General features: G+C 43.1%; 1 protein-coding gene across 1 annotated transcript in view; it reads left to right on the top strand.

Moving 5' to 3' along the window:
* The window catches only part of SLC25A20 (solute carrier family 25 member 20), a 31,740-nt gene extending 9,009 nt beyond the window's left edge, over positions 1-22,731 (top strand). The window contains exons 3-9 of the mRNA XM_036870523.1: positions 1,828-1,955; positions 4,939-5,029; positions 19,359-19,476; positions 20,161-20,231; positions 20,604-20,715; positions 21,339-21,463; positions 21,878-22,731. Of these exons, the coding sequence (XP_036726418.1) occupies positions 1,828-1,955; positions 4,939-5,029; positions 19,359-19,476; positions 20,161-20,231; positions 20,604-20,715; positions 21,339-21,463; positions 21,878-21,940 (708 nt within the window). The 3' untranslated portion in view covers positions 21,941-22,731. The remainder of the gene's footprint in view (positions 1-1,827; positions 1,956-4,938; positions 5,030-19,358; positions 19,477-20,160; positions 20,232-20,603; positions 20,716-21,338; positions 21,464-21,877) is intronic.
* Positions 22,732-24,146: the final 1,415 nt, after the last annotated feature.

Below are 24,146 nucleotides of genomic sequence, written 5' to 3'. Positions count from 1 at the left end.
GAAGACCCAATGCAGCCAAAAATAAATAAATAAATAAATAAATAAATTTATTTATTTATTTATTTAAAAAATAAAATAAAACTAACACAACATTGTAAAGCAATTATACTCCAATTAAAAAAAAGAGAAAAAAATGTGTTTTAGCTACCTATTTGTGGTAGATGATTTTAACTCTTGCATTCCTTATCACCTTTCTGCCCTGCCCATGTAATTTTATCATACTTTGTGGTTTAGTACAATTCAGTGTTTTCATGATTACAACTTTATATATGTTTTTCTCTGTTAACTAAGTAATGTTCTATGATGTGCATTTCATTTCTTGTACAACTTTTTGTTTTTCTTGAGGTTGGGTTAAAAATTGCATCAGTTTCTTTTGCTTGTGTTTCTTTGAATCTCTGCCCCTGTCATCCTGTACCCTAAATGCTCTGTAGAATACCTTTTTGTTTGGTTTTCCACACTGCCTAAACAGTTATAATCTGTTGTTACAATGTTTATTGTTTTGCTTTGTTCTTCTTGGAAAAAACAAACTCCTCCTGGAGTCCTCTATCCTTATACTCCCATGTAGACTGGTTTCTTCCCAGGCCCACTGTACCAGACACCATCCTGGAAATCCCCTTCATCTCTTGGGCCAAACCCTTGGTCTCAGATCTTCCTCTTCCTTGATTTACTAACTTGTTTGGTTGAGATATCTATTTGTCTATTTATTGGCTACTACATAGTTCCTTTCATTATCAAACTGTACTAGTGAAAATTGATGTGCAGTCTTGCTATTGTCTTTAACAGTAAAAACCCCATGTCTTCTTTTTGGGGGGGTGCACACTGGGCGGCTTGAGGGATCTCAGTTTCCCGACCAAGGATTGAACCTGGGCCACAGCAGTGAAAGCCTGGAATCCTAACCACTAGGCCACCAGGGAACTCCCCTCATGTCTTAATACTTGGGAAATACAAAAATTTCTTACACCTCTAATGTCACCCCAAAGAAGTCACATTGTACATTCTGTTTTGTAGCCTGCTTTATTTATTTATTTATTTATTTATTTTTGGCTGCATTGGGTCTTCATTGCTGCATGCAGGCTTTCTCTGGTTGTGGCGAGTGGGGGTTACTCTTCGTTGTGGTGCGCGGGCTTCTCATTGCAGTGGCTTCCCTTGTTGCGGAGCATGGGCTCTAGGCACGCAGGCTCAGTAGTTGTGGCTCGTGGGCTCTAGAGCGCAGGCTCAGTAGTTGTGGCACACAGGCTTAGTTGCTCTGCGACATGTGGGATTTTCCGGGACCAGGGATCGAACCAGGGATCGAACCCGTGTCCCCTGCATTGTTAGGCGGATTCTTAACCACTGCGCCACCAGGGAAGTCCCTGTAGCCTGCTTTTTTTTCACTTAGTAGTCTCTTCTCATGTTACAACGTGATTTTATGGCTATGTGATCGTCCATTTATGGAGTTCCCATAATGTGTCTCAATCTCCTATTTGGGAATTTTTAGGTTCATTCCAGAATTTTGCTACTTAATAAATTCCTGATGTCATTCTTTATTATATCTGAGTATTTCCTTAGAATACATTTCTAGACAGAGAATTTTCTGATGAAAGTGTAAGCTACATATTTCCAGATTGCCTTCCAGAATAGGAGCTGTTTTCAGTTTCTCCAGCAGTGTATAAGAAGACAACTGTTTCTGATAAATGTGGGAGTATTCTTCCTTTTAAAAGCTCTCCTTGCTTGGAGGGGAGGTGAAGGAAGGAGGCCACAGGTCAGAGGACACACTGCTTCCCTGTTTCAGTGATGTAAAAGTTAGCTGTGTCTGTAAACAGCTTCCACTTCTGTGATTCCTTGCAGGGCATCACGGGTCTATATCGGGGCATGGCCGCCCCCATCCTTGGGGTCACCCCCATGTTTGCCGTGTGCTTCTTTGGGTTTGGTTTGGGGAAGAAACTGCAACAAAAACACCCAGAGGATGTGCTCAGGTGAGTACTTACAAGCTTGGAGGACTCGATGCTGTTCTGCTTGGTGGTGTGACACAGGTTAAGGGGAAGAACCTTGGCTGACAGGCAGTGGCTGTCCTCCTGGGTCCCCAGGGCTAGCTCCTGGTTGCTCCACGTGAGGGAGGTACTTGAGTTTTCCTTTGCCCTGTGAACCAAAAGGGAAAAAGAAAAACTCAGGTCCCTCCCCCACCCCCTTATTAGGTTGTCATAATTTCTTCTGTGAGGTAGTATCGCTTAACCCCACAGCATTGGGAGGTCTGAATGCTAAAATGTGTGTGCCACGAAGGTACCTGGTGGTGCAGTAATGACAGCAGCAGCCTTGTTTCCCATCACCTGGTTGGGAGAAGGGAAGGTTCCAACTTTTGTTTTACTTCATTTTAATATAATTATTTCAGATATTGGTTTCTCTGGGTTTTTTAAAAATTTAATTAATTAATTAATTTGGCTGCATTGGGTCTTTGTTGCTGTGCACAGGCTTCCTCTAGTTGTGGCAAGCGGGGGCTACTCTTCTTTGCAGTGTGCGGGCTTCTCATTGCGGAGGCTTCTCTTGTTGCAGAGCATGGGCTCTAGGCACGCGGGCTCCGTAGTTGTGGTGTGCGGGCTTCAGTAGTTGTGGCACGCGGGCTCAGTAGTTGTGTCTTGCGGACTCTAGAGAGCAGGTTCAGTAGTTGTGGTGCATGGGCTTAGTTGCTCCACGGCATGTGGGATCTTCCCGGACCAGGGCTTGAACCCGTGTCCCCTGCATTGGTAGGCGGATTCTTAACCACTGCGCCACCAGGGAAGTCCCTGGTTTCTCTGTTAAAGTGAAATAAATTAGTATATTTCCTTTCAGTAAACTTTAAGTTAGATTTGGGTATGAAGAGGCAGATGAGGCAGAATTATAGTTCAGAATTTATAAAGTAGTTAATGAAAACAGGCTTCTTGGGATGCAGGGGAATTCTGAGTTGAAACATGGGATGACAAGGCACACTCAGTCTGAGCTGTGCAGGCTGACAACTCCTGGGAGGGGCTGCAGGCAGCACAGGACCCTGGTAGGGTTGGGATTAGGAGCTCAAGGGAGGCAGCCCAGGGTGCCATGCGGTTGTTTTCTGTCACTACTTCAGGCCACAGCAGGCTGAGTAAGGGTCTGGACGTAGATAGAAATGCTCGTAATGTGAAACTCTATTTTTGGAGTCCTTGTGACCCTCTGAATGTGACCAGCTTCTATAAAAAGCCTCAGGTGGCCCCAAATGTGGGTGTGTGGGGCTTCCTTTTGAAACTGTGTTTGACTCTTGGTAGTCCAAATGTCCTATGGACACATGTCCTCTCTGAGCACCTGGTCTTTTAGCTCATATGCCAGCTCACAAGGGCCATGCACAAGGACCCCCGTGGGTTCACTGCTAGTACTTCAGCCTGTGGGTTGTATTCCCTGTACTATCGTGTCAGTCCTCAGAGAAGCACCCTTCCTGCTTAAGCAAAGGTTGAGACACTCAGGTCCCTGCCCCCATAATCCTGCCGTGCTCTTAATCCTGAATGTCAACCCTGCGACCTTCCACTCCCTGCAGTAGTGTTTGGGGACGGTATGGAAAGGAACATTACCAGGACCTTGGGTCCAGCACTCACAGATGCTTCCCTGGTGTGGGGGTGAAGGGTGGCAGAATGGGCCACCCACGTAGGGTGTCTGCATGGTACCCTGTGCACACACAGAGACCCTGTTCAGAGGAAAGTCCTCAGTCCCGGGAGATGGAGGTATGTCCAGCCTAAGGTCTGGGCATACATGGAAGAATAGATGTTGGTCTCATGAGGGGAAGTTTCATTGCTGAGAGGGCTCCTCTTGGGGACAGCAGTGTGAACTGAGACTGTAAAGGAGGCCATGCATGAAAGCAAGTCTCCTGACTGTTGAACAATCAGCTTGTGTGCTGGGCTTGCATGCCTGAGGTAGTTGTGTGAGTGCCTGGAAAAAACAGGACCATTGAGACTGGTGCCCTGCCTGGAAGGAAGGACCTGAAGTGGATGTCTCCTTTCCCCATTTGACATCTGTCCTCCAGGTTTTGGGCTCCTTGTAGGGTGGGACAGGCCTGAAGGCTCAGCTGTCAGAGGCTTGGGGTTAGGAGGGGCCTGCGGCTCAGGCAAGAAAGTGAAGTTTTTCAACAACATTTGCTAAATTGTGGGGACACTATTGAAATGCTAATTGTAACTCTGTGCTCCACTGCCTCCGGACCAGTCTGGTATAGCTAATCTTAGAAAGAAAAGGAGATGCCAGAGGTGGGACAAGCAGTGACGCTAGGAGCCTCCAATTCCTCCAAATATTCGGTGTGGTTCATTCTGTGAGGGCCATGGTAAGAATCCATATCTCTGGCCACTGGGGGACTATTCCCTGCATGGAAGGCCACAGGACCCATCATGTCTCTGGGTACCATCCCTGACTGGGCCCTTCCTAGCATCTTATGACACATTCCTCACAACTGGCTTGGCTGCCCCTTAGCCTGTGGAAGTGGCCACAGCCGTTCCTCTGTCCTTTGTGAATCTTGGCTTAAAATGTTCTCAGGCCCTTGGTGATCCAGAGGAGGCGAGATTGGAGGGGAACTGGGGTTGACTGAGGTCTACATTCTGGGTTAGAGGCTTTTTTCCACAACAACCCTGAACTTTACAGATCAAGGCACAGAGATGTCTGGAAACTCGTCCATAGTCACTGTGCATGGCAGGCCGGGGAGGAAACTTCTCCCATGGGTGAGACCATCTGAGTGTGCATGTGGGCCTCGTGACCAAGCTCATATTGCTCTTGGCACTGAGACCCCTGCCTTGGGAAATTTGACGTCAGAATATACCTAGAACTTGGATTTTGTGTGAAATATGCTTTATTTGTGCTGGACTTCTGCCCAGTCCAAGTACTTATTTTTTCTTTCAAAGTTCTCTTTGCTGGGATTGCCTCTGTTCTGGGTGGTTAGTCACAGGTTCTTGCCTCTTGTTTTTGTTTTCAATACAGCTACCCCCAACTATTTGCAGCTGGGATGTTATCTGGTGTATTCACCACGGGAATTATGACCCCTGGAGAACGGATCAAGTGCTTGTTACAGGTGAGGGTGTGATCTGGGGTGGGGGGATATGATTTGGGGGGAGGTGGCTAGCTTTTTCCATTGGGTATACAATTTTGTGTGGATATTTATGTCCTTTCACCCTTTATAAAGACTTCAGGTCAGGTGTGCAAAACAGTTTCAAGGTTTTCAGGAACATGGAAGCAATCGTAGTAGAATCAAGAACCAGGACAGTGTAACAAATCAACCAAATGTCACACCTGTGACGGGTCAGCTCAGACTTATCCACCCTTATTAGCAGCTACTTCAGGAACTCTGAAAGGTGAGTCATGTCTCATCAGAGGTGGAAGGGAGGCTGCTCCTGCCTAACATGTTATGTCTCTGCCATTTGCCCAAAGGCTCAGTGCCCTTTAAGTGTCTGGCTTGTTCCCAGGCCAAGGGTGTGAACTGACTGCCTGCCTTACCACACAGGGCTCCTTTTTAAAAAAGTGTTACTGCTTTTTTCTTCTAATGGCTGAAGCAATTTAACACACAGTCTTTGCTAGAAAAATTTTGGTAATGCAGAGAAGCACACAGAAAACAATGTATTTATCACCCATGATACCACCCCACTGTTATGCTTTCTGTGTGAATTCTTCTAGTCTTTTTGGTAAACTTGTATTAAAAAAAGTTATCTTTTGAAATAAAATTGGGGTCACATATTGCAATAGTTTTGTAACCAGCTTTTTTCATTTGATATGTCACAATATTTTTGTGATTTTTTTTCTCAGGCGTCATTTTCTATATTTTATTTCAATACATGGCTGTCATTTACCCAATAATCCCTTATCTGGGGACATGACAAATTATATGACATAGTGAAGATCTTTGTAAATAAGTCTCTGCATGTGTTCCTGATTATTTTCTTAGGATAAATGTCTAGACTTGAAATTAGTATGATTAAAGGTATGTGCTTTTTTTTTTGAAGGTATGTACTTTTTAAAATGGTTTTTAATGCATTTTACTAAATGGCCCTCCTATAAAAGTCTGTCATTTTTTATTCCTGTCAATAGTATAAGAGCTCTTACTTCCCAGCAGACTCTGTGGCATCTAATTTACAATCTCTGCTAGTCTGATGGGTGAAAAATTTGCATTGTTTTAATTTTTCTTGCTTTTAATTGTTGGTGAGGTTAATTTTTTTTTTTTTTTTTTTTTTGGTGAGGTTAATTTTTTTGATGCGTATTAGCTGTTTGTATTTTTCCTTTGTGAAATGCCTATTTGTGTTCTTTGCTCATTTGTTTTTCTATTGACTTACAAAAGCTTTGGACATGTTTGAATTTATTATTTTGTTTTATTTATTTATTTTTGGCTGTGTTGGGTCTTCGTTGCAGCGTGGGCTCTCTCTAGTTGCCGCGAGCAGGGGCTACTGTGTTGCGGTGCGCGGGCTTCTCATTGTGGTGGCTTCTCTTGTTGCAGAGCACGGGCTCTAGGTGCGCGGGCTTCAGTGGTTGCAGCACATGGGCTCAGTAGTTGTTGCACGCGAACTCTAGAGCGCAGGCTCAGTAATTCTGGTGCACGGGCTTAGTTGCCCTGCAGCATGTGGGATCTTACAGGTTCAGGGATTGAACCCGTGTCCCCTGCATTGGCAGGCGGATTCTTAACCCCTGCGCCACCAGGGAAGTCCCCAATTTATTATTTTTAAAGATTTTTATACAATTTTTAAAGGTTACACTCCATTTACAGTTATTACAAAATATTGGCTGTATTCCCCAAGTTGTACAATACATCCTTGTAGCCTGTCTTACACCCAATAGTTTGTACCTGTCACTCCCCCACCCCTAAAACCTTTGGACATATTAAGGTTATTAATTTCTTATCATATTTGGCAAGTCTTTTTCATGCTTTGCATTCATCATTTAATTTTGTGCATTTTTTAAATTAAATTTTTTTATTTTGAGATACTTATAGATTCACATACAGTTGTAAGAAATAATACAAAGGGAAAAAAAGAAATAAATAATACAAAAGGATCCCACGTACCCTTTACTCAGTTCTTCCACAGAGGTAATATATTGTAAAATTATAGTACAATATCACAACCAGAATATTGACATTGTTACAGTCAAGATACAGAACAATTCCATCATGCCAAGGATCCTTCATGTAGCCCTTTAATAGCCACATTCACTTCCCTTACCCCACTCCAGTCCTTAACCACCCCAGCAACCACTAATCTGAACTCTATAAGCCTGTAATTTCAAGACTTATATAAATGGAACTATATAGTATGTAAACTTTTCAGATTGGCTTTTTCAACTCAACCTAATTTTCTGGAGATTCATACAGATTGTTGCATATATGAATAGTTCATTCCTTTTTAGTAGTCCATGGTGTGGATGTACTACAAATATGTTTAACTTTTCATCCATTGAAGGACATCTGGGTTGTTTTCAGTTTTTGGCTATTATAAATAAAGATGCTATAAACATTCATGTACAGAGGTTTTTCTGAGAAAATCAGTCTTCATTTCTCTGGGATAAATGCCCAGGAGTATAATTGCTGAGTCATGTGGTAGTTGCATGTTTAGTGGGTTTTTTTTTGTTTTTTTTGGGTTTTTTTGACCACACCGCATCAGCATGTGGAATCTTAGTTCGCCCATCAGGGATCAAACCTGTGTACCCTGAAGTGGAAGTGTGGAGTCTTAACCACTGGATCTCCAGGGAAGTCCCATGCGTGTTAGTTTTTAAAGAAACTACCAAACAGTTTTTTCAGAGTAGCTCTATCATTTTACATTTCCACCAGCAATGTATGAGTGATCCAGTTTCTCTGCATCCTCACCAACATTTGGTGTTGTCACTGTTCTTAATTTTAGCCATTCTGATAGGTGTGTAGTGATATCTCATTTTAAGTTGTATTTTCCTAATAGCTGAAGATGTTGAACATCTTTTCCTGTGCTCATTTGCTATATGTATATCCTGTTTGGTGAAATGTTTGTTCATGTGTTTTGCCCATTTTCTAATTGGATTATTTGTTTTTTTATTATTGAGTTTTGAGAGTCCTTTATTCTAGATACTAGTGCTTTGTCAGATATGTGGTTTGCAAATATTTTCTTCCAGTCTATAGTTTGTCTTTTCATCCTCTCAGCAGAGTCTTTTGAGCAAACATTTTAAATTTTGATGAAGTCCAGTTTGTTAATTTTTCTTTTATGGATTGGGTTTTGGGTGTTTGGGGCATCAGGTCTTAAGAACTCTTTACCTAGCCTGCAATCCCAAAGATTTTCTAATATGTTTTTCCAAAAGTTTTATCTATAGTTTACCTTTTACATTTAAGTCTGTGACTCCATTTTGAGTTAATATTTGTATTATGTATGAGAATTAGGTCAGAGTTCTTTTATTTTTTTCTTTTCCCTAGGGCTGTCCAATTGCACCATACCATTTGCTGAAGAGACTTATCTTTCTTCCACTGACTTGTGTTTGCATCTTTGTTAAAAATCAGTTGGGCATATTTGTGTGGGTCTACTTCTGGGTACTCTAGTTTCTTCCATTGATTTATGCATCTATCCCTTCATGAATACTACAGTCTTGATTAGTATAGCCATATACTAAGTCTTGAAATTGACTAGACTGATGCCTCCCACTTTATTCTTTAAAAAAAAAAATGGGGACTTCCCTGCTGGCGCAGTGGTTAAGAATCCGCCTGCCAACGCAGGGGACACGGGTTCAAGCCCTGGTCTGGGAAGATCTCACATGCCTCGGAGCAACTAAGCCCATGCACCACAACTGCTCAGCCTCTGCTCTAGAGCCTGAGAACCACAACTACTGAACCCGTGTGCCACAACTACTGAAGTCTGCGCTGCTCCACAACAGGAGAAGCCACCGCAGTGAGAAGCCCCGCGCACCACAACGAAGAGTAGCCCCCACTCGCCGCAACTGGAGAAAGCCCGTGTGCAGCAACGAAGACCCAACACAGCCAAAAATAAATAAATTAATTAATTAATGAAAAAAATTGTTCTAGCTATTCTAATTCCTTTGTATTGGGTTGGCCAAAAAGTTCGCTCGGGTTTTTCTGTAACATCTTACAGAAAACTTTTTGGCCAACCCAATATTTCCATGTAAATTTTAGGATAATTTAGAAAATTGAGAAAAATCTTGCTGAGATTATGTTAAACCTATAGGTCAGTTTGGGTAGAATTAACACATTATTTTGAGTCTTCCAATACATGGACATGTTATATCTCTCCATTTATTTAGAACTTTAATTTCTTTCATCAGCATAGTGTAGTTTTCAGCATATAAGCTCTTAATGTGTTTTCTTATATACCTAAGTGCTTCTCTCTTAATTTGACTTTGTAAAATGGCATTGTAAATGGTATTATAATTTTAATTTTTTTGTCTACATTTTCATTGCTAGTTTGTAGAAATACAATTGATTTTTGTATGTTAATCTTGTATCATGTGAACCTTCCTGAGTGCCCTTATTAATTCTAGGATTTTTTTTTGGTAGATTCTTTGGGATTTCCTATGTAGATAATCATGTTATTTGCAAATAGGGACAGTTTTATTTCTTCATTTCTAATCTGTTTACCTTTTATTTCCTTATTTCACTGGCTAGAATTTCCAGTACTATGTTGAATAAGAGTGATGAGAATGGATATTTTTGCCTTGTTCCCAATCTCATGGGGCAGTATTCACTATTTCACTGTTAAATATGATGTTAGATGTAGTTTTTTGTTTGTTTGTTTAGTTTTTTTGGCCACGCCACGCTGGATGCAGGATCTTAGTTCCCCGAACAGGGATGGAACACAGTGCCCCCTGCAGTGGAAGTGCGAAGTCTTAACCACTGGACCACCAGGGAGGTCCCAGATGTAGTTTTTTTGATAGATGCTCTTTATCAAGTTGAGAAAGTTACCTTCTTTTCCCCTTTTTCTGAGAGTTTTCTCATGAATGGATATTGACTTATGTCAAATTCTTTTTCTTCATTTATTAATGTGATCGTGTGATTTTTCTCCTTTAACCTCTTAATTCGGTGAATTACATCAATCGATGTTTGAATCCTGAACCAATCTTGCATTGCTGGAATAAACCCCCCAACTTGGTCATAGTGTATAATTCTTTTTATATACTGCTGAGTTCTATTTTCTTATATTTTGTTAAGTATTTTTGCATCTATAGTCACGAGAGATATTAGTCTGTCATTTTTTTTTCTGTCTTGTCTCTGTCTGGTTTTGGTATCAGAATAATGCTATCTTCATAAAATGAATTGGGAATTGTTCCCTCTTCTGTTTTCTGAGAGGGATTATGTAGAATTGGTGTTCATTTTTCTATAAACATTTGGTAGAATTTTATAGTGAAACCATATAGGCTTGGAGATTGTGGGGGAGGAATTATTAAATTATGAATTCAATTTTCTTAATAGTTACAGTGCTATTCAAATTACTTATTTCATATTGGGAAAATTGTGGTAGTTTTTTTTTTTAAATATTTTATTATTTATTTATTTGGTTGTGCCAGTTCTTAGTTGCGGCAGGTGGGCTCCTTAGTTGTGGCTTGCCAGCTCCTTAGTTGTGGCATGTGAACTCCTAGTTGCGGTTGCATATAGGATCTGGTTCCCTGACCAGGGATCGAACCTGGGCCTCCTACACTGGGAGCACGGAGTCTTATCCACTGTGCCACCAGGGAAGTCCCTGTGGTAGTTTTTGTTTTTGTTTTTTTATCTGAGTTGTCAAATGTGTGTGTGTAAAGTTTTTTGTAGTATTCCCTTATTGTCCTTTATACATTGGCAGATTCTGTGGTGTTATCTTCTGTTTTATTCCTGGTATTAATAATTTGTGGGGCTTCCCTGGTGGCACAGTGGTTAAGAATCCGCCTGCTAATGCAGGGGACACGGGTTTGAGCCCTGGTCTGGGAAGATCCCACATGCTGCGGAGCAACTAAGCCCATGCGCCCCAACTACTGAGCCTGCACTGTAGAGCCCGTGAGCCACAACTACTGAAGCCCTCATGCCTAGAGCCTGTGCTCCTCAGCAAGAGAAGCCACTGCAATGAGAAGCCTGCACACCGCAACGAAGAGTAGCCCCCACTCGCCACAACTAGAGAAAGCCTGCGTGCAGCAGCGAAGACCCAACACAGCCAAAAATAAAGAAATTAATTAATTAATAAAAAAATATTAATTTGTGACTTCTCTCTTTTTTTTTCTTTGTCAGTCTCACTTGAGGTTTGTCAGTTTTATTGATCTTTTCAAAAAAGATTTTTCTTTCTTTCTTTTTTTTTTTTTTTTTTTGGCCATGCCACGCGGCTTGCGGGATCTCAGCTCCCTGAACCCAGGCCATGGCAGTGAAAGCCCAGAATCCTAACCACTAGGCCACCAGGGAACTCACCTCATTGACTTTCTTTATTGTTTTTCTGTTTTCAATTTCATTGGTTTCTGCTTGTTTTTTATTATTTACTTCCTTTTGCTTGTTTTGGGTTTTGTTGCTTTTCTTTTTGTTTTTTTTTTTAGGTGTTTGAGGTGCAAGCTTAGATTATTGTTATGAGGCTTTTCCTCTTTTCTAACATATGCAGTCTATGCTATAAAGTTTTCTCTCAGCCCTGCTTTAGCTGTGTGCCACAAACTTCAATATATTTTAATTTTCAGTCAGTTCAGTGTGTTTTCTTTTTCTTTTTTTTAATATTTATTATTTATTTTGCTGTGTCGGGTCTTAGTTGCAGCATGCAGGATGTTTTAGTTGCGGCATGAAAACTCTTAGTTGTGGCATGTGGGATCTAGTTCTCTGACCAGGGATCGAACCCAGGCCCCCTGTATTGAGAGCACGGAGTCTTAGCCACTGGACCACCAGGGAAGTCCCAGTTCAGTGTGTTTTCTAATTTCCTTTGAGACTTCCTTTTTTAACTACTTAGGAGAGTGTTGTTCAGTTTTCAAGTGTTGTAGATTATTGATTTCTAGTTTGAGTCCATTGTGATTGGAAAACATTCTGTATTATTTATATTCCTTTAAATTTCTTGAGGTTTATGGCCTTGGATATGGTTTATCTTGGTCCATGTTCCACGGGCATTTGAAAAAAATGTGTGTTCTGCTGTCATTTGGTGGAGTAATCTATAAATGTCAATTATATCCTGTTGGTTGATGGTGTTGTTGAGTTCTTCTCTATCCTTGATGATTTTCTGTCTAGTTGTTCTACCTATTTGTTGATGGAGGAATTTGAAATCTCCAACTGTAATTGTGAGTTTGTTTGTTTCTTCTTTCAGTTCTATCAGTTTTGCTTCACATAGTTTGCAGCTTTTTTGTTTAATGTATACACGTTTAGGATTGCTATGTCTTCTTGGTGGATTGGCCCTTTTATCACTATGTAATGTCCCTCATATTACCATTATATAATATCCCATATTTTTGCTTACTATGTTCTTCCTTCCTTCCTGATGTTCCAGGGTTCCTTCTTTTAGAGTTTCTTTTCTATTTAAAGAACTTCCTTTAGCCATTCTTTTGGGGTAGGTCTGTGAATGACAAAGTCTCTTAGTTTTCCTTCATCTAAGAATGCCTAATTTCCCCTTTATTCCTGAAAACTATTTTCACTTGACAGGGTTCTGGGATTACAGTTCTTTTCTCTTTCTTTCTTTCTTTCTTTTTCTTTCTTTCTTCCTTTCTCTCTCTCCCTCTCTTTTCTTTCTTTCTTTCTTTCTTTCTTTCTCTTCTTTCTTTCGTTGTGTTGGGTCTTCATTGCTGCATGTGGGCTTTCTCTAGTTTCATCAAACGGGGGCTACTCTTCGTTGTGGTGTGCAGGCTTCTCACTGTGGTGGTTTCTCTTGTTGCGGAGCTTGGGCTTTAGGCACGCGGGTTTCAGTAGTTGTGGCACATAGGCTCAGTAATTGTGGCTCTTGGGCTCTAGAGCGCAGGCTCAGTAGTTGTGGCACACGGGCTTAGTTGCTCCGCGGCACGTGGGATCTTCCTGGACCAGGGCTCAAACCTGTGTCCGCTGCATTGGCAGGCGGATTCTTAACCTGCAGTTCTTTTCTTTCAGCTCCCGAAAGCTACTGTGCCCCTTCCTTCTACCCTCCCTGGTTTCTGCTGTCATTCTAATTGTTTTTTTCAATAGGCAATGTGTTATTTTTCTCTGGCTACTCTTAAGCTTTTTTCTCTGTCTTTAGTTTTCAACTAAGTTCACTTGTGATGTGTTATGGCATGGATTTATTTGGGTGTATTCTGTTTAGGGTTCGCTCAGCTTCTTAAATCTATATGTTTATGTTTTGCCAAATTTGGGAAGTTTTCAGCAGTTATTTCTTTGAGTACTTTTTCAGTCCTACCCTCTTTTCTCCTCTTCTTCTGGGACTGTGAGGAAACAAATACTAGATTTTCTGTTACAGCCCCAGGGGTCCCTGAGGTTCTGTTCAGTTTGTTTCAGTTTGTTTTCTTTCTGTTGTTCAGATTGGGTATTTTCCATTGTTCTGTCTTCTAATCCTGATTTTTTTTCCCTCTCTCACCTGTATTCTGCTGTTGAACGAGCCATCCACTGAGCTTTTTTATTTTCCTTTTAATACATTTATTTATTTATTATTTATTTTTGGCTGTGTCAGGTCTTCATTGATGCATGCCGGCTTTCTCTAGTTGTGGCGAGCGGGGGCTACTCTTCGTTGCGGTGTGCAGGCTTTTCATTGTGGTGGCTTCTCTTGTTGCAGAGCATAGGCTTTAGGCGCTCGGGCTTCAGTAGTGTAGCACTCGGGCTCAGTAGTTTTGGTGCATGGGCTTAGTTGCTCTGCGGCATGTGGGATTTTCCCGGACCAGGGCTCGAACCTGTGTCCCCTGCATTGGCAGGCGGATTCTTAACCACTGCACCACCAGGGAAGTCCCCACTGAGCTTTTTATTTCGGTTGTATTTTTCAACTCTAAAACTTCCACTTGGTTCTTCCTCATATCTTCTATTTCTGTGCTGATATTTTATTTCTTTGCTGTGGCTTTCTAATTTTTTTAATCTGTTTCAAGCATATTAATAATTATTCATTGAAGGATTTTTACAATGGCTGGTTTAAAATCTTTGTCAGATAATTCTAACATCTCTGTCATCTTGGTATTGGCATCTATTGCTTCTTTTTTCTTTCAGTTTGAGATCTTCCTGGTTTTGGACATGTTGTATGATTTCCAGTTGGAACCTGGATATTTGCATACTTTATTGAGATTCTGGATCCTATTTAATCTTTCCATTTTAGTTGGCTTTCTTTGACACCACTCCAGTAGGAAGGGAGGGATGCTGCCTTGTTACTGCCAAGTGGAAGTGGAAGTCTAGGTGACCCACTCGACCTCTGTTGACACTTGAGGGTGGGGCCTTCTTTTACTGCCTGGGTGGATGTGGGAGTTCCAGTGTCTCTACTGACACCACAGGACAGGAGGGTGATGGTTACAGGCTTGTCAGGGATGAAAGTCCTTATTCCGTACTTGGCCTTTTCTGACTTCCACCCAGGTAGCCCACGTAGCATGTTGGGTACCTTGTTACAGCCCTGCGAAGGTGGAAGTCTGGGCTCCCCACAGGGGTCTTTGCTGGTGTGGATGAGGGCGAGGCCACAGTTTTTCATGGTGTATGGCTGGAGTAGAGTGGTTTTTGTCTAAAGATTTTCTGTCTTTCTAGGCTGTTCCTTTTCTGGTCCTTTGTCTAGAGAATGCAGGCTTTTGTTGATGCTTCTTTTTCATCTGTGCTTGTTGGTATTCCTGGATTGCCAGTTTCTTCTGCTTTAAGTCTGAGATATATCAAAAAAGAAAATCCAGGGGACTCACCACTATGTCATTGCTCAAGTCCCAAGGTCCCTAACCAGTCTGCTTCTTCTCTCCAAACTTTCAGAGTCCTCTTATATTTATTTAAAACAAATAATGTCTAGAGTTTTTTGTTGTACTTAGCAGGAGGATTGGGAAAATACTTCTTAGATGTCTGTATATTGATTTTGAGTTAGGGAATGTTTGTTTTCAGTAGCCTTGTCCCTTAGTCTTTTCCGTCATGGCTTCTTCCATCTCTTTTATGCCTGAAGTCCTTTTCTGCTCCTAGATGAGACAGTCCCCATCTATATTCTCCCCTTGCACTCCTCCACTCTGCTGGGTGACTACTTTGTAACTCTCTTCTCTTCTCAAACCCCTACCCTCTCAGGAGATGACCTGGCTTTTTTTAAAATTATTATTAATTAATTAATTAATTTTTGGCTGCGTTGGGTCTTCGTTGCTGTGCGTGGGCTTTCTCTAGTTGTGGCAAGTGAGGGCTACTCTTCGTTGCAGTGCGCGGGCTTCTCATTGCGGTGGCTTCTCTTGTTGCAGAGCATGGGCTCTAGGTGTGCGGGCTTCAGTAGTTGTGGCATGCAGGCTCAGTAGTTGTGGCTCATGGGCTCTAGAGCGCAGGCTCAGTAGTTGTGGCACACAGGCTTAGTTGCTCCACGGCACGTGGAATCTTCCCGGACCAGGGCTCGAACCCGTGTCCCCTGCATTGGCAGGTGGTTTCTTAACCACTGCACCACCAGGGAAGTCCCCTGGCTTTCTACTTCACTGAGAAAACTGAAACTACCAGAAGAGGACTTTACCAGATGCCCTCCACTGCCTCCACTCACCCACTGGCATCTAACTACATCTGTGGCTGCCTGGCTGTTTCCACCACGAATGTCCCATGCTTCTGTTTGACCCCACATCCTACCCCCTCTTGCCCATCCAGAGACCTTGCTTCAACAATTCTTCTTTCTCTCTCCTTCAGCATCAGTTTTTGCTCTCCAATGGATGGTTCTCTTCAGCAATAAAAGCATAAACATGCTTGTATTTTCACCTTAAAAATACAAACTTCTCTCTATTTTATCTTCCACATCCATTTCTGTGCTTCCTGTCTTTGCTCCCCTTTACATCAAAACTCTTTGAAAAAGTTTTTTGTTTTTGTTGTTTTTTTCCTACTCGTTGTCTCTAGTCCCCCCTCTCTAATTGTCAAACCCACATCAGACTGGCTTTTGCCTCACAACTCCAACAAAAGTACTTTTGTCAAGATCACCAGTGACCTTTTTTTTTTTTAAAAAACATTTATTTATTTATTTATTTTTGGCTGTGTCTGGTCTTAGTTGCAGTGTGCAGGCTCTTTGTTGCCGCACACAGGCTTCTCTCTAGTTGCGGCAGGCGGGCTTAGTTGCCCTGTGGCGTCTGGGATCTTAGTTCCCCAACCAGGGATCGAACCCGCGTCCCCTGCACTGGAAGGCGGATTCTTAACCACTGGACCACCAGGGACGTCCCACCAGTGACTTTTACACTAAATCCAACGTTCAGTTCTTGGGCCTGGACATTGATCCATCTTGATCCATCAACAGAATTGGACTCAGCTGGTCCCCCATCTTCCTTGAAGATCTATCTTCACTTGGCTTCTCTCCTGACTTTCCTCCTACCTACTTGGCTGCTCCTTTTCTATGTCCGTTGTTGGTTTATCCTCATCTTCTCAATCTTTTAATGTTCATGTGCACAAGGCTCAGTCATATTACACTCATCTCGTTGATGATTTCTTCTTGTCTCATGACTTTTAGACACCATCTGTATAATAATGATTTTCCAGTTTATATCTCCAACTCAGACTTTTCCTGAACTCTGGACTAGTTTATCCAACATTTCTGTTGGATGTTAGTAGGCACCTCAGAGTCACCATGTGCAAAACTGAACTCCTGGTCTTCCTCAATACCTGCTTTACCTACAACCTTCTGCAGCTCAGTTGGTGGCAATACCATCTGTCTAGTTGTTCAGCCCTAAAACCCAGGAGTTCTCCTAGATTGTACACTTTGTCTCACTGTACATATCCCATTTGTTGAACAGTTAAGCTGGCTTTCAACAGATCACAAATCTACCCCGTCCCATCACCTCCATTGCAACCACATTGCTCCAGGTCACCTTCAGCACTGGCCTGGATGACTGTGAGGCCCTCCTCACTTGTTTCCCTGCTTATAGTCTATACCACACATAATAGTGAGAAAATTCTGTTAATATGTCAATTCCATGCCCAGTCCTCTTTGACCCCCCAGGTCACTGTGAGTCAGCTCCAGCATCCTCTGATAACATGGACCTCTGTGCCATTCCTCAGATACACCAGGCTCACTTGTGCCGGGATCATCTGGGGAAGTTATATTTTTAAAAAAGCCATTGATACTCAATTGACATTGTCTTAAATTTATTATTTTTAGAAAAATTGACATCTTCCTGATTGAAAACTTTTCTGAAAACTTTTCCTAACCAGAACTATGACTCCCTTTTTATTTACCTCTTCTTTTGTGTCCCTTGGAAAGGTTTTAGAGTTTTATTTATGCAAATCCTATTGCTTGATGCACATATATTTTATTGCTTTTTTTTTTTTTTTCCTAAGAACATTCTTTATACCTGAAACAAGTCACACCTCCTGTGACTTCATTGGAAAAACAGAAACTGGAAGAAGTATTTCTGTAACTTTATCAGAGGAACACAGATCAATGTATTTAAAGGAAAGCTTAACTTGAGTTTAGACATGTAAATCATTTTAGGAGAACATTGTGTACTACCTAGCGTATTCAGGTTTTGCTACTTGAAAGTTGACTATGAATTGATTTTTCTACCTTAATTTAACTAATAAATTTCTAGTCATACCTACTATATTCCTGGCAAGGGGCTAGAGATATCATGATCAACAAGGCCACGTTTTTGCTCTTGGGAATCTCATAGACTTGATTTTCTTCTCCAATACAAACCAAGCTCTATAGAAAGAGCTAGTTTAAGATATTGCAGATTTCATGAAGGTAGGCACTCACTTGAAAGAATAGCCTTTAAAACTCTTGAGTCCACGCAATTATTTTTCTTGTACTCATTGAAGTTATTAGGTACCTGATAAAAAATAGCAAGAGGTTGCACCGTAAGGAATATTTCTCCTAAATATGGAATATTAGACCAATGAACGTGGACTGTCATATTTCTAGCATTATGGAGAGTTCTGGGTTAGGTGCAGGTGCCCCTTCAAGAAAACTTGATATTAATGTTTCAGTATCAGCAATAAAACAGCACTTCATGTGTTACTTATAAAGGAAGATTTATTACCTTCATATCCTCTTTTTTTTAAAAAATTTATTTATTTATTTTTTATTTTTGGCTGTGTTGGGTCTTTGTTGCTGCACGCGGGCTTTTCTGTAGTTGCAGCGAGCAGGGGCTACTCTTCATTGCAGTGCGTGGGCGTCTCATTGGGTGGCTTCTCTTGTTGTGGAACATGGACTCTAGGCGCGCGGGCTTCAGTAGTTGTGGCACTCGGGCTCAGTAGTTGTGGCGCACGGGCTTAGTTGCTCCGTGGCATGTGGGATCTTCCCGGAGCAGGGCTCGAGCCCGTGTCCCCTGCATTGGCAGGCAGATTCTTAACCACTGCGCCACCAGGGAAGCCCCATATCCTCTTAATAATGTATTTCTTCCTTTCATCAGGTATAATCTCATACCACAGCCTTTTGGCCTTAAAGAGTAATTTAATCTTCTTAGTTCAGAAAACCTTTTAAGCCTTTATTGCTATTTTTTTTTATTTTAACATCTTTATTGGAGTATAATTCTTTATTGCTATTTGAATGGGATTCTTTTCCATTATTTTTCAACTAGTTATTGTTGGTATGTACAAAAATTTATTGGACTTATATATTTATTTTGTAAGTGTTTCTCCTTGGAACTATTAAGTCTGAACTCTCTTTCCAGCTTTAATTACTCTTTGGTTGATGCCCTTGTGTGTTCGGATTGCTCTTGACTCTGTACTTGCTGTGGATCCTACATGGGGCTGTCTTTCTCTCAGATCTTTTGTGGGCTACCTCCTGCCTGCCCTCAGGCTCTTGGCTCTTAGGCCCTGGAGCCCAGAGGCTGGGATAGGGGGCCTCTCCTTGGCCCTCTCCTGGCTGTACACAGGACCTCTATCCAGGTATTTAGAGCTCTGAATACAATTTCCAGTTCACCTTCTTTTAACCAAGCTTCATGATCAGTTAGAGCTTGGAGTGGATTTAGTAGTCAATGGATATTTGTTGAAGGAATAAGTGATTGACTGAAGTATTTGTCTCCTCCTTTCTAGACTGCCAACTAGCTTTTTTTATTTTTTATTTTTCCAGCTAGCTTTATTGGGAATGCTCTTGTATTTGGGAACTTATTTTTCAACTTATTTTCCAACTCCTCTGTTGATTTTTTTTTCTAGTCAATTTGAGTATAGTTTGCCATATATTCACCTAGCCTTATTTCATAGTAACTTCCACCAATATTGTACATTCTAAATAACTATCGATTTGCCAATGATAGTTATATTTTTCATTGGTCTAATGCATAATGACCACTCCCACACTCACTATGTAATCTTCTGTAACCTGCTAGGTTTGTTGACTTTGATGTTGCTGTTGCTGACTTGATGACTCTTTCCTCCCTCTCAGATTCAAGCTTCTTCAGGGGAGACCAAATACACTGGTGCCTTGGACTGTGCAAAGAAGCTATACAAGGAAGCTGGGATCCGAGGCATCTACAAGGGGACTGTGCTCACCCTCATGCGAGGTAACCTTTGAGGCCCTCCATCTGAGGTGATTTGCCACAGGGGGTCTTGCCTGGATCTCCCGATGAGCCTTGGCACCATACATGCCACAGCTCTGACAGGGCCGGCACTGTGTGTCCTAGTTTTAGGCCATCTTACCTCTGGCCAGCATGGACACACATGAGGATGGGGGGACCCTCCATCATTCTGATAGGCTGGCCCTCAAGGATGGAAATCATGAGCGTGGCAGTCGGAGGGGAGTAGCAAGTGGAAATCGTGGCTGGAGGGATGAGTGGGAAGAAAGAATGACTTAGGAGCCGTGGAGCTCTTTTTGGCTTGAGAGGCATGTCCTATTGGGGTGGCAATAGAAGAGACAGAGACAGCTCTACCCTTGTTCTGAGATGACAGCTTGGAGGAAGGCCAGATGTTAGCTCTGGTTATAACTGCTTGGAGTGGGCATATTAGCGGGGACCACTCAGAGGGCCTTTGAAGATGAAATAATGTCGTGCATGTTAGCGCTCACTCACACCAGTGCTCGCCCCAGAGCAGCATCTGATCACTGCAAAGTGATTATTGCAAATAGGAAGTGCTGCTGAGGAGCTTCTCGGGAAACCTTCAAGGGTCCAAAGCCAAGCTTGGTTCTTCTAAGATCAAGAAATCTGTGAGAATTTTATATCATTTAATTTACCTCTTTCTTGCCATAACAGATGTTCCAGCCAGTGGGATGTATTTCATGACATATGAATGGCTGAAAAATATCTTCACTCCAGAGGAAAGAGGTGAGGAGAACAGAAGAACTTAGAAGCCACTTTGCCCAATCATGGGTAGGTTGCCCTTCCCTGTTAGTGGATATGAAGGCAGAAGTGGGACTTGCTTCTGTCTCCATGTCCACTTTCCTCTTGTTGCTGCTGAGGCCCAGCTAATAGTAATACTCTTTACCCTGTGCCTCACCCGGTGGAGGAAGTGTTTGAAACAAGTGCATGAAACCTCCTTCAACGAGTGGCAGCTACCATGTCACAGGAGCTTTGGCCTTGGACCTCCTCCCTCCAGCCAGTTTCTCCCTTTCTGTGGCTGCCCTGTCTGCACAGGAGGGATGGTCTGAACACCACTCTCACAGCCTTTGTCTGACTGGGGCTGTTTGGTATTCTGCAGTGTCAATGAGCTCAGCGTGCCTCGGATCCTGGTGGCTGGGGGCATCGCAGGGATCTTCAACTGGGCTGTGGCAATCCCTCCAGACGTGCTCAAGTCCCGCTTCCAGACTGGTTAGTAGAGGAGAGTGGGGTAGATGGGGTTGGAGTGGGTCCCAGAACTGGCTGCCCCTGTGGTACAGAGTTCTTAAGGCCCTAGGGATACTCACTCTCCACAGTAGCACTCAGCATCTATCTGGCCAACATTCTCCCTTGCAGTCATTTGTGTTCTAGGAATGCTAGACTCATTTTCTTGTCAGCCTAAACATAAAATAAGTGAGAGAAGGACTTCCCTGGCAGTCCAGTGGTTAAGACTCCGTGCTTCCACTGCAGGGGGCACAGGTTCAATCCCTGGTTGGGGAACTAAGATCCCACATGCTGTGCAGTGTGGCCCAAAAAAAAAAAAATAGTGAGAGAAGAAGTCAAATCAACCTTCCTTCCCTCACATGAGCAGAAGGACTGTTTCATTCTTCATTCCCTTCTCCACTCCCTTGGCACCAGTAATCCAGACATTTGTATCTGTTTGTCCCAAGGTGAACTGTGTTGTCTGTGGACTGGTCCCAGATGACCTGCAAGGTGTCCTCTCACTGGTGCTGTGGCCCTGCAGGAAGACTTGACTACAATATTGTCCCCATGTAGGTCACCATGGTCAGGTCAGGAAGCTTCCTGAAGCCGTAACAGTTGGTTTCTGCCCACAGCGCCTCCTGGGAAATATCCTAATGGCTTCAGAGATGTGCTGAGGGAGCTGATCCGGAATGAAGGAATCACATCCTTGTATAAGGGGTTCAATGCAGTGATGATCCGAGCCTTCCCAGCCAACGCAGTGAGTGACCGGCAGGGGCTGTGCTTTCCCTTTGGGGCTCAGAGCAGGGTGCAGGTGGGCTGACTTTTGCTTGCTTCTGGGATTGAATTGGGGGCTCAGTTTTTCCAAATCCCACCCTCAGTCAGAGCCTCCTTATTTGTTCCCTTTCCTGAAGCTGTCAGGAAGATTTGCCTTTGTGATTCTCTGAGGTGAGGAGCTTTGATTTCCTGGCCTGGCCATCAGAAGTGGGCAGTTGTGGGACATGCATTTTCTTTCCCTTTTAGGAATGAGAAAGCACAGCTTGATTCCGTGACCTGGGGTGGGAGATTAGGAAGGGGTTTTGGTCCTGACAGGGCCAGTCAAGCACAGTGCTGGGGTCTCCGTGAATAGTCACAACTCCTGTTGGCTTTTCTCTTCCTTCCAACCCCTTCTCAGGCCTGTTTCCTTGGCTTTGAAGTTGCCATGAAGTTCCTTAATTGGGCCATGCCCAACTTGTGAGGCTGAAGGCTGTTCAAGGCTTCAGGATGCTGGAAGCTGTCATCGAGGAGGAACAGTGGGCAGGACTAGGCTGTCCTGAAGTGTGAGGCGGGGGGCATGGTGGGATGAGAGCTCTGTGCATGGACTTGTTGAGACCATTGTCTTAATGACATCCTCTTCCTGGTATAATTTGCCATTTTGCAACTTGAATCCACTCTTGTCAATTTAAGGGATCTCATGAGGATTTGGAGATGGAGTAAGTAGCTTCTAGACCAGATACTACCTGTGGCCAGAGTGCTATCTATTAGTTGACCACTGGCCCTACTACACCCAAAATACTCCTTGAGAAAGAGGGAATCTCAGCCTCTCACTGGAGACACTATGCATGTTTTCAGCCATCTGACCAGGAACTGGGGCCTTCTTTGATCCCTAGCCAGGAACACTCACCAGATTTCCAGGGTATCATCTAATCCTGGCCTGCACATGGGAATGTGGACTTGAGGCCCACATCTGTCTGTCCAAGTGGACTGAGCAAATGTGCCTAGGGGCAGATAGCCTGTTAACAGTCAGGTTTGTTTTTTTTTTTTTAATGCATGCAAGTAATCAAAATTAAAACTAGAGTAGCCTAATTTCCAGGAGTAGGTGGAGAGCTTTCCCTCCTACACAGTGAGGAGGAGAATTTTGAACCGACAGTCCCAGCTTGCTAGGATAAGTGAGAAAGCCCAGGGTGTAGGAAGGCTCTTTTTGCACACTCTTGTCTCATGAGAGCGCCCTATTTTAACAGGAAATAATAAATATTGTTTCTAATTTTTGCATTGCGTGAAAATTTTTTCTTTTGATTCTGGGTCATTTCAGCAAGCAGCCTCTGTGGCCTTGGTGGAGGCTGTTAGGGATCCAGTATCCTTCCCTGGTTGCTTCAGGCAGGGGTTCTAGCAAGAGAAAGAGGAGGAAGTTTTGGCCAGCCCAGCCTTCCCTGACTGCCCCAGCTCCAGCTGCTGGAGGGTGAGGTGGGGTGGGGTGGGATGGGGCAACTTGATTGGTAACTGTTCCCATAGCTCTCAGTGCAAGCCTGGCATGCAGGCCCCCACAGGGCCGAGCCTACAGCCCATCCTTTCATTCTTTCACCTCTCTGCCCTCAGCCATGGGTGTCTTAGCTAACGGATGGAGAGTCAATTGTTCTAAAAGGCCAAAAGCAATCCTGAGTTTTCATATGCACTTTGGGGTCACTGTGTGATCTGATGTCTGGCATTACTAATCAGGCTGATGATGATGACCAGGTGCAGCCGGAGGAGGTGAGGGAGTCAGAATGGAGAGTCACCAGCTAGTCTGTTCTTGGCTGGGGGAGGGAGAGGCTACCAGAGCTGGGCTTCTCTGGTGTTGTCGCATCTGGCAGTCACAGTTCTGGCACTTCCCACCTCACTGCAGCTGCACAGAGATCCTTGGACTTTGGCTTTAGAGCTATCACTCAGTGTAAATGGGTGAGAGGGGAAGGGACCCACCCCCATCTGGGAGTGGGTGTGGCCAACCTGGCTGGAAGCTGAAGATTTGGGGGTTTAAGGAAGGAGGATTTATTTCTGGGAAGATATTTCTGGATGATGGTCAAGTAAAAAAACAGTTTTAGGGATGAAAATTGTGTGCACTCTGCCTGGGAAGATTAATTCAGTGTTATGCTTTTCCCCTCTCATGCTGCAGGATATCTTTGTTGAATCTCTCACTGATTTGGAGATGGCCACATATGTGTCTCCTGGAGCTCTTCTATGCACTGCCCAGTCCTTGAGACAGTCCTGAAACCTCGGCCTTTTCCTGGGACCTCCTGTGAGTGCATTTGCATTCTAACCAAATGCCAGCCATTCCCATGGCTCAGGATCACTTTTACAGTCTCTGCTTCTGGATAATTTACCCTTTGAAACAGCTTCCATTTTAAAATGGAATATTTTGATTCCTTGATATTAGTGGTGGTAGATTCTTCTACTCCTTTGGGTATTCAATAGATGTTAAGTCAAATAAGGAAGTGCCTGGAGGCATATTTGTGAAGGGAGCAGAGCAGATGGTGAGTAACTCCCTCCTGGCTGGCACTTTCTGTTTATGATGCACTTTGAAATGCCACCTGTTCCTGATACATCTCTTCTCTCCCTGACGGGGGGTACGGGTAGGGGAGAGATTGGGGCCCTCCTAAGCAATTTCTTGGACTGTCACAGACAGCCTTAAGTAGAAGCCAGTGATTGTT

This window comes from Balaenoptera musculus, chromosome 11, assembly GCF_009873245.2.
Source record: "Balaenoptera musculus isolate JJ_BM4_2016_0621 chromosome 11, mBalMus1.pri.v3, whole genome shotgun sequence".
NCBI lineage: Eukaryota > Metazoa > Chordata > Mammalia > Artiodactyla > Balaenopteridae > Balaenoptera > Balaenoptera musculus.
This window is presented reverse-complemented; position numbering and strand designations above follow the sequence as displayed.